Source organism: Stereum hirsutum (assembly GCF_000264905.1).
Source record: "Stereum hirsutum FP-91666 SS1 unplaced genomic scaffold STEHIscaffold_11, whole genome shotgun sequence".
NCBI classification, from domain to species: Eukaryota; Fungi; Basidiomycota; class Agaricomycetes; order Russulales; family Stereaceae; genus Stereum; species Stereum hirsutum.
In genome coordinates, this window is record NW_006763141.1 from 1,367,149 (window position 1) to 1,377,529 (window position 10,381).

General features: G+C 48.3%; 2 protein-coding genes across 2 annotated transcripts; both read right to left on the minus strand.

Moving 5' to 3' along the window:
* Positions 1–1,790: 1,790 nt before the first annotated feature.
* Positions 1,791–3,595, minus strand: STEHIDRAFT_112896 (uncharacterized protein; the record flags this gene model as incomplete). Its single annotated transcript, XM_007306586.1, has 3 exons — positions 1,791–3,221; positions 3,283–3,495; positions 3,554–3,595. The coding sequence occupies 3 exons, from the start codon at positions 3,593–3,595 to the stop codon at positions 1,791–1,793; spliced, it is 1,686 nt and encodes a 561-aa protein (XP_007306648.1).
* A 1,318-nt stretch (positions 3,596–4,913) lies between these two features.
* On the minus strand, positions 4,914–6,122 carry STEHIDRAFT_112897 (uncharacterized protein; the record flags this gene model as incomplete). Its single annotated transcript, XM_007306587.1, has 2 exons — positions 4,914–5,544; positions 5,593–6,122. The coding sequence occupies 2 exons, from the start codon at positions 6,120–6,122 to the stop codon at positions 4,914–4,916; spliced, it is 1,161 nt and encodes a 386-aa protein (XP_007306649.1).
* Positions 6,123–10,381: the final 4,259 nt, after the last annotated feature.

The window sequence follows — 10,381 nt, forward strand, 5'->3', positions numbered from 1 at the left end:
TACCACTACTGGTCCCTCGCGCACGTATAATAGTTGGTCCTCGTTGAATTTGACCAGCTTTTCCCCTGCGTTGATGTCCACTGGATTACGATGGCTATGTTCAAGTTGGTGGATGTGGAAAACCGTGTTCAACGTTCGTACGATGTCCGCCCATTCTACTTTTTTGACAGCATTCTTCACTAACCTGTGACCCGCAGCTTGGATGTATATTCGTAAACTTATGTATCAGTATGTCCATCATGATCCAGACTTCGACAGTTTTCCTGCCAGTCGCGATATATGGCAGGCTTGTTCGTGCATAGTGAATCTGACACAGCCCTCCAGATTTCGCAGGTTCTTACCGTTACATCATACGTACCGGGATCGGAATCCATAACTATACTACTATTTTGCCTGGTGCGTATTGTCTTTCGATTCGAAACACGAATGTTCGGGGAGACGAGGTAACGACGAGGATTTCCGGTCAGAGAGAGAATTCTTCTGAAAGATGGGACGGCCGCGAAGATGCGTCATGCCTTGCCCCTGGCTCTGAACGTCAATGCAGTTCTCCTATCGCAGCCTTTCCAAAACAGAAAGCCCCTCTCATTTGCAAAACACGATCCCCAAACGTATCTGTGTGGGTGGATGCCGCCATGATAATGCCGTTTCCTCGGAGACAGACGTATCTCCTGGCTGAGCATCTTATGATCTCGATGTGACTGTGGTCAGTAGCCGCTTCAGAAGTATTGTGTCTTCCTGAACCTTCATGATCTCTGCTGCGGATTTTCTTTGAGAAAACCCCGGCATATTGGCGAGCACTACAGGCATATTCCACCGAGCCCGCCACCGACGAATTCCGAGAGGAGGTCTGGAGGTCTTCGATCCCATCCTATTCTTGAGAGAGAGAAATTTATAATATTTCCGTATTATTCAGAACAGCCGGGGACTCCTGGCTCCACAACCGCAGACATTCTTCAAACCCGAAACTGTACTTGTACATATATTAGCCGGAAGACAGGGTATCCATCCGATCCAAGCTTGCAAGATGGTTTATGAATCCCTTCTAAGTTTCATGGTGATGTAATTATGCATGTTCTGATGGCAACTAAATCACGATTGATCAGTGGGACTACTCAGCAATTAGATGATCCCCGTACATGTCGAGGAATACCGTTCCTGTAATGGACAGAGGCCTCTGGAGCCTCCTGCGACATCATTCGGATTCGTTAGTATTCTAGGGCACTTTCCTTGGAATAAGGCATTCCGTCAAAAATTATGGATGGTACTATTGCACAGTTCGGGACCGAGCATGTTCTTACTATGCGCATGTCCATTGTTTACAGTGAGGATCATAGAGAAAGATATCGAAACTTTGCTTCCAGTGATAAGCTTAAGTGGGCGGAAAATATAAATGAACCAAACCCCTTCATGTAGGCAACGTCGAGGAAAAGCCCGAGCTGTTCGTTCAGAGTGGAGGATTCATCGTTGATTTGCAGAGCTTACGCTGGTCTCCATTTCAGCTCAGTACCACTCCTTTCTTTCCGCACCTGAATACTACATCTCTGCATAACAGTAATCATACATCACGATATACGTAGCTATCAATCAACCTCCACTGATGGAAACACTTTGAGAAGGACAGCACAGAATATCAAGGTAAGAAATAGATAAAGGTCGTTGTAGATACTACGACGTCACTCCTATAGATGTCACCCAAAAAAAGATTCTTCTGCCCTGGCAGATATGGTCAGCATGCTACATAATACTTGCAGTGACATCTCTAAAAAGGGATTTTGGCATACCTAGTTGATTTACTCGTTGCCTCCATGAAGCTGCACATCCTCGTCGTGATGACTCGGCATGCAACGAGTGCAGAGGTACAAGGACTTCCACCGTCTCCCGTAAGTATAGATGTCGTAATGGCGTTGTCCAATGAATGTGAAACCATCGACCAAATCTCGCCTTTGATCATAGTAAGTGGACCAAATCTTGGTCGTTGACGGGAGTATATGATGGAAAAATGTGACCAGCTGGATCCAGTTCTCGCAATCACGTACATCACCGTCTACTATGTTCGAATGGCCCATGCGAAGGTGCTCAAGCGACCTGAATTGTGACGTGGGAAGAGACCGAGGGATGACTGTCTCAGCGTCGATGTAGAGGGCAAGGGACTGTAGCTTTGGGCAAAAGCGTGCGAATGCTTCCACGGAGGCGATCGTCAAATAGCTCGAATGTATAAAAATGGGCTGTGGATTCAGCACGATCGAGATGGCCTCTGGCTGGCTCGCCGCAAACTCTTCGATGTTCGCATCGGTGATGCGAAAAGGGAGTGTGTAGAAAAGATCGATAACTTCAAGCCGCATCTTTGTAATTGATTGGAGATGCTGCCATTCGACAACTCGAATGTCATCCTCGGTTTTGGGGTTCCATGTATGCGAAGCGGCGAGGCGTAACGTGAGTCGACGGAGGTTCGGGGAATGATCAGATAGGAGCTCAAGCAGGTCATGTAGATGCGAGGGTTGACACTGGAGAGGGTAGGGAGCACGAACCCAAAGCGTCTCGAGTTGTGAAAGTAAGAGGTGGAGGGGTGAGAGAAGTGATCGCAGGGCGGGAAGACCAGCGGTCCCGATCTCGAGGCAGCGTAGCTGGCTGAATGCGAGCAGGTCGAGATAGGCGTGATCGTGGGTACGAACGCGGTCCTCACTCATCCAGAACCCCCTCTCTGCTCCGTCTACGTCGACACCGACCCGCATGAGATGAGGGTATTGCCCTAGTATCCGCAGCTCTCGGTCCCTGATAAAATACAAAGGACAGCCAAAGCTGACGAGGGTGTTCCACTGCATCAAGCAGTCTTCCAACGCGCTCGCGAACAAAGGTTGTTCCAGGACCGTGGCTGATCGGATATCAAGGACGGTGAGACTGTTGAAACGATGACTCGCGAATGACAGGGATCGGGAAGCGCGATCCAGGATGTAATCGTCGACGTGCGTGGAGCCGAAGTCAAGGGAGAGCTTTGTGAGGCTGCGAGGGTAGAACGAAACCACGAATGATTTGATTCCAACGCTAAGTGACCTTAGCTTGGGGAAAATGGGGTTTTCATCACGGAAGTACGCGAACTCGTCGAGGAAGAATGTGTCGAGGTTGCAGGGCCTTCCGTTCCAGTGAAAGTCGAGGGACCTCGTCGCCTTAGCAAAGCGCAAAAAGAGTTCCCACTTCCTCGCTGTAGATTCGCCAACAAGACTCTGAAATTCTTAATCAGTAAGTGGTGGACATATCCCTGTCAAGGTAAGAGGCCGGATTCACCAAAGTCGAATCGTAAAGGCTTTCGCCGGTCGGCTCGAACGGTGCGAGCAAACGGAACCAATCAAGGTCGATATGGGTCCACAGGACAGTGATTGCAATCCAGTACCAGATTCTGCATACGCGTGAGCACCGTGCTACGGTGTCTCTCGCATTGCTGAGTAAAAGAAATTTGAATACCATCGCTGTCAACTCCACCGGGAGGATGAAGCGATTCTGTTAAACAATGCCACGTTAAACTCATCCACGGTGATTGACATAACAATGGTCTTACAGGACGGTTCAACTCAGATGGCCTTGACAATCTGGGTGGCATGTATGTGGATGATATGCAGGCAGCAGATATTACGATGACAAGGTCGATTAGGGGAAGGCTCACGGGTAGCGTAATATTTATAGGTAGTCAACCATTGCGAGTATCGCACCTTCGGTCAAAGCTCGTCCGTCAAGATCACCGCTGTTATGGTATTGCGCCCTGCTGATAACGTCTTGAGAAACTTATGAGAACTCAGAAGACAGAAAGTCCAGGAATGGAGCGTGCATTGCGGGCGAGATGGTGGACCACATGATAGGAGAGACGGGCACACCCGTGCCCAAAACGTCGTATGAAAAAAAGATAGTTTCTAAGAAAGTTTGGTCGTAGATCTCGTTATGGAAATTGCGGGCAGTATGCCTGAGCGATATAATCGATCGCGGGGACTTAAGACTACATGGAGACGGTTAAAGCGCCCGAGAGCAAATATGGACGTCGGGAAGATGAGAGGGTCAAAAACGGCCTAGTACCAATGACTTCAGAAAAAAGCTGTACGCTGGTTTGAGAGGCTCAAGTCCTTTGTAGATTCTCTGGAGATGGTTCATATTTTTATTATGGTCGTCCTCAAAGCTGGAAAACAAGATACCGCTGACAGGACAGGCTCTCCCGCTCTACGTGATACTAATTCTATCAGCATCGGTTGCTTCAACTCGGTTTCGGTTTGAGCTGTACCATTTCAGAGTAAGTCCCCTGGTAATTGTATCTCCCGCTGTTACGATCATTTTCTAATTTTTTATCATTTCCCCTCATGAGTCATTGGCTATGAGGACACTTTCCACCTGCTTGGGCTGTGTTCCGGCTATGTCATCAAAACAGCAGGTCTGATGTTTCTATACACGAGTATAGAACTAATGTTGTTTCGTGAGATTCTTCACGGAATATCATATTTCCTTCAGAGTTCCAGCCTTAGTGTACAACTGCAGGCTTCCGAGCTGTCTCTTCCTTTTCGGCTGTGATGCATCGTTCTTCCGCTCCGTTTTAGTGTGCCATGATATTGTAGGGAATGATACACCAGTTGACCTGGTTTGGTAAGGTATCGTTCTTCCTTCCTTCAAGAAATATGATAACGATGTGGCTATCTTCCTCGATAAAACAGTTTTTGACAACCGGCAGAATCTGACTGTGTCCCGGCAAAATTAGCTGCCATTTTCACAGAAGAAACTGCTCAATGTCAGGGCTACAGCAATCATCAGTTGTACAAGATGTTGATTAGTTTGCATGCACGGTCTACAAAGGTTTGATAGCTAACTCAAGATCCTTGACTCCAATACCGAACATATATACCATGCCACACTCGCAGGCAACTGTGGTGTCCGTCGACTCATGTTAAATCAACTCCATGCCACCTAGCTATAAGGTCTTTCTCCCCTGCGTCAGCAGCATCCTGTGCTGCACGAATCCGTTCTGCGGCTCTATCGATGCTCTGCACGAGCAACCTGGTCGGCACTTCCTTCATACCCTCCATGGAGTTTGACTTGATGGACATGTCCCTCATCATGGCAGTATTACGCTCTAGTTCGTGCAGTAACCCATAAACCTTCGCCGACGACTCCATGGCAAATCGAAATGAAGAGCTTGCACTAGCGAGTGTGGCGAAATGGCGCTTCACGTTCGGGGAATCCGCGCGCCCACGAGTCAATTCCTCCCACAAAGCGGCCAATACGTCGTCCTTGGTGACTGAGTGAAGTGATGCTGAGCTCTGGTACATGAGGTTTTGTATGAGTGATAGGCGCCTCTCAAGACTGCCTAGCACAAGCGATGTTTCACTGGTTTCTAGGAGCAGCTTTTGGGTACGGAGTGAAAGGGTATCGAGGAAGTCTTGGAAAGTCTTTGCTATGATTTTTGATGACGCATGCGGCTTGGTATAGGGAGAGGAATCAGAGTCGTGGTTCCGATTCGTAGTTGATGCCTGAATTGAGCGCGCTGAGAATTCGCTAACTGCGAGAATGCTTCTGCAATATCAGAAAGTGTTATTCATCGTGTAGTACTGTAAGACTTACGTGTCTGCAAATCCATCAATATGAGCCCTAGACCTCGTCAGCCGACGTCCTAGGGCTTGTATGTCGGTAGCGACACCACGCAAGGTGGTATACACGACTTCTCTATCTCTCAAGTCACTCGCACTCACTACCGCACACAAGTCCGATGTGGCTATCCGTAGGTTCACCAACTCCAAGGCTACCCCTGAGTTTTCGTGTGTGACGTCCAATAATAGTCGCAGAGCTTCGCTCTGTATATTCATCAGCGAGGGGTAGTATCTTGCGGCGGAGCGGCTACCGTAACTTGGAGAATGGACATTCGAAAAAAAGTTGCCAATATATCCATCCTCAGACTGGCAGAAGAGCGGGAAGTGGGATGAGCAGAGGATGTTGGTGCTTGTGGTAGCGTGCGGGAAAGATCTCGACAATATGACAGCAATGAAGACGACGAGTAGGGCCTTGGCGGCTCGGATGGCAGAGATAGACCCCCATCCTTGTTCTCCTGGCTGACGGAGTGCGGAGGCACTTGTCGGTCTGCGATGTCGCTTCATACATTCAAATTATGAGTAATTGACATCAGGTATAGTGGAAAAACGGCGTCACCCTGTCATCACGGTACGAGGTATGTTGCCATTCTGCCTCTGACATGTCTGACCTATTCGTACTATATTTATAGCCTGCCAGGGTGATGTTAGATATCGAATGAATATGCAACAAGCTATGTATTTCCACACTGACTAGGGATGTGTGCACTGTATGAGAGCTAAGATGTTGGAGGACTGGACGTTGAGGAGCATGTGAACATTGACGGCGCCTTATCGACTTAGACTGGGAAGGCACCTGACCGCATGGAAGGTAAGGTGAGGAAGATTCAAAAGCGCCAGATGGGCCAATAGTACGGAGGTATTCGAGCCAGATTTTCACCCAACCATAAGTGCATACATCTCAGCTATGTACTGCAAATTTATCAGCATTTTTTAAAAGGGGCGATGTGGTTGTCAATGTCGAGCGCGACGACGAGTGCCTGCACCCCGTAATGCAAATTTGCACTTTTGGCGGGCCGGAAGCATTCCGACCTATTCCGACACGCGTCGCAAGTCCGTAGTGCAAATAACGCAGGCGTAAGGCCGGTGAACGGCAGGTCCCGCTACTTATCTTTGCTCCAAATGTAAGTACCAGTCTAACATATTGGCCACGAGCAGCACAAGATGATCAATTGATCTCATAATTTCGAATTGTTTTCCGGAGCAAACTGCGAGTCAGCGATTGAAGAATTAGCAACGTCCCAAGAGTATGTATGACGTGCTACTTCTCCAGCAAGTGAGGGGTCACTGCCGCTGCAGGGCTTCGCCCAGCAGCTTCGTGACCCAAACATAGTACATGTATGTCACACTTCACATGCACACCTTGCCGAGGTTACGATCTAAAAACATGAACAGAAATGAACACTCTAGAAACAATTCTGTCATGACTTGGACTAGCAGTAGATTGACAAAACGGACGTTCACGAACTTGTCACGAACTGTGGCGAACTCAGGCGGGATAGCTGAGTCAGAAATTGGTCAGCATCTACCATATAGGGAAGGTCGTCGCATTACAAGCCAAAAACCGATCGATACTTCCTGTAAGACCCACTACTAAAGTAGCGGGAATTTTCGACATTATTGAGTATTTTGGTGGTTCATGCATGACATTCGTCAAACAAAGTACCCAAGGACAATTCTATACAGTATCTTCACCTTGTGGAATATTTTCAAGACGAGCGGAAGGGAACTCGAAGTACAAAGTCGGAATTTGCATTACTATAAAATTTGCAGAACTGGGTCAGGCATATAGTAGTTACGGACGCCAACGTCCCTACGTGATTTACTACTCAGCCTGCCGGCTGTGTCCGGTTCTCGAGGATCACGTCGAGCCTTTGACTATGTGTGGCGTCAGATGGCCAAGTATTCCGGCGATTAATTTGCTGACGGTAACAAGGAGTACGGCCAACCTGAACTGCTGGTGCGATCGTGCTCGTTCATATCCACAAGCCTAAAACACTGTACATATGTCCCCCCCTTGCCCTCGGCCCGTCTCTTGGCCAAAGCGAATCTTCTCATAATCAGGTCGTACTCACAGTCAGAACCTAGATGACTGGACAGCCATAGGACCCACAGAACTTGACACCCAATGTGCAGCCCCGTTCAACGCACCCTGTACCATCCTGACCCCTAATACGCCCCATCTCCATCTGCACGATGGTCCTCGATGATCTTTTATCTGATTGGTGACGCCGCTACAGGACTAGAGTAAAGGGTAGAGCTCAAGCGAGGGATATAGCAGGCGTGAAGTCGAACCGCTTGATGCGTTGTGGGATGTGCAATCAGCATAGGATCGGGCTCTATCACGTACGTTTCCTTTACTCCTTTTCAAGTTTAAACAAATTTGAACGAATATCCATGGAAGCATAGGATGACTGTACCGCTTTTAGACTTGAGATTCCATCTGCTTACTGAAATCGCACACCGTCAGCGGCAACATCTTCGCCATTCCTGGTGCTACCTCTGTTTGTCTGTTCGGATTCGTTTTGGCCTTTCACTCATTTACCAGCTGCGGACTAATTTGATGCTTTTTATCACTTGCCCTCGTCGGCATTCAACTTGGGAAGGGGGAGTAGTGAATGTGTGGGTGTACAACATTGGTATGCTCCTTTCTCTGTTTCTGCGCCACAATGATTCATATTTTGCCCGCCTCTGTTCCACCTTCCTCTCGTGAATCCACCATTATTCCACCACACTCTCGCGCTGCATTAGATTCACTTACACACAATCCTTTCCACGCATGCACGGCTCAACTCGCTAATCGCCCCTGTTCGTCCCTTCTCGCCACACAGATATCGCCTCCTCTAAAGGCTGACACTGCTTCGCCCTTAACACTGAGTATCTATTTGACTCTGAGAGGTGGGTCTCTGCCGCCCCTACTACAGCCCTCGGAAAAGAAGAACCGTCGTCTACAGAGATATCCGGGTTTGTGGAGGTTGGGGTCTACATCCTGTTACGACTGTGTGACCCCAGGTATGTTTTGCTGCGGTCAGTTTTTTCTTCTAAGTCTTCCATGCCCGATTGTCCCGTGATGTAACGAAATAGCTTCGCCCAAACGCCAAGCTACTCGCAACGGATCAAGTGCTGGGTGTGTCATTTCGCTGCTGCATAATAACTCACTTAACTCGCTGAATTCTGCCGTAGTGACACTCGATAATCGATGCTATTATATATATACTGCCACCCGCATCTTACCCCCATGTTAGATGTCTCATATAACGGACAATCAGTGTCGTGTATGTCATTGACATAGACCATATCCTCCCTTACTTCTCGACTCAATTATTTTCGTGCTAGTTCTCACTGTCATCCTTTGGCTCTGCGATGTGGGATCGCACTTCGCTTGTGGCACGTCGCCCTAATACCGTGGGATCAGGCAATTCGACCTGATGGCAATGTTGGTCTGTATGCGTCACCTTGTCACGTGTCATCGCCTCTGGCGAACATCTCGACGTTCTTCATCTCCTTCAACATCTTGCTCGAAAGCGATACCAGTTCCTGTGCGAGATTGGATGCATTTGCCTCATTGATCACCGTGTCAATGATATCAATAAGTGTCTGTTGCGCTTCGTCTTCCTTCTCCTTTTTGTCTCGATAATTTTGGAAAGACTCGTCTTCAGGACATCGCCATCCGTTCTAAATGTCTTTTCGATCGACAGTATCGTCGCCTTCCATATAATCTAGTGTTCTTTGCTTTTCCCTTCTTTCCTATGATATTGACCGTCCAATTTGTGCGACGTTGCGAGCGCTTTCCGCCGAATTGCGCACGACTGCCTCTCCTTCACGCTCTCGGTCAGAGAACTTGATGTGATAATCACAAGTCCGTGTACAAACTGTGGAGACAGCCACCCAGCCGCTCTCACGTGCTCTTCTCCGAGTACTTGCATATCGCCGAGTCAAGTCGACGAGTTGCGGCGTGCTTCACGTTCCCTTAGTCCGCTGTGACTATATGAAAGGGATTCACGAGTGATTCACCCGAGCTGTGACGTCGTCTGCACGGTAACATCTTGTGAAAAACCATCCAAATGAAACCTGATACGGGGCTCTGGAAAGAGGCTTGTGGGTCCAATACGGGCGTGAAGATAGGTAAGATATAGCATATACCAGACTGTGACACGTGTAGTATAGTCCACGCCACGACAGTAGTGTTTGAGCTGAACGGAAACTCTCCGAGTCCATCGCAGAAGAGAGCGAGCAAGATATAAGGAAGGCGACGGTGTCATTGATGGCCAAGGGTAAAGGAAGAAGTAAGTCACAGCTATGCTCGTATACAGGCTGCAGGTTCTCAGTGAAGAAATATACGTCATCTCCAGCTATGCCCTCGCCCACTTCAAACGCCTTCTATTTGATAGACAATAGTGGGAGTTAGAAGATATTCCTGATGGGATAGACAAAATTACACACCTATGAAAAGCTCCATAGCGACAGACAACCGGAGAACAATCCCAATACATAGACTGCAAGGATCTTGATAATCTCTGCTAGCTGATGAAGACATCCATAACCAGATTATACAGCGTAGCTTGCTGCCACATACCTCCGCTTGCAGAATCAGAGTGGCTGAGTGCGCTACTACGTCAACCAGTACTCTCATCATGGATATAGCCATATTCTGCACAGCTGTAGCTAGTATGCCCATGCTGGGCACACTCGGAGCCTGCAACTTTCTCGCTGTGACAATTACCTACACGCCAGCTGATGGCAGGTCGATACTCGTACAGACCGTA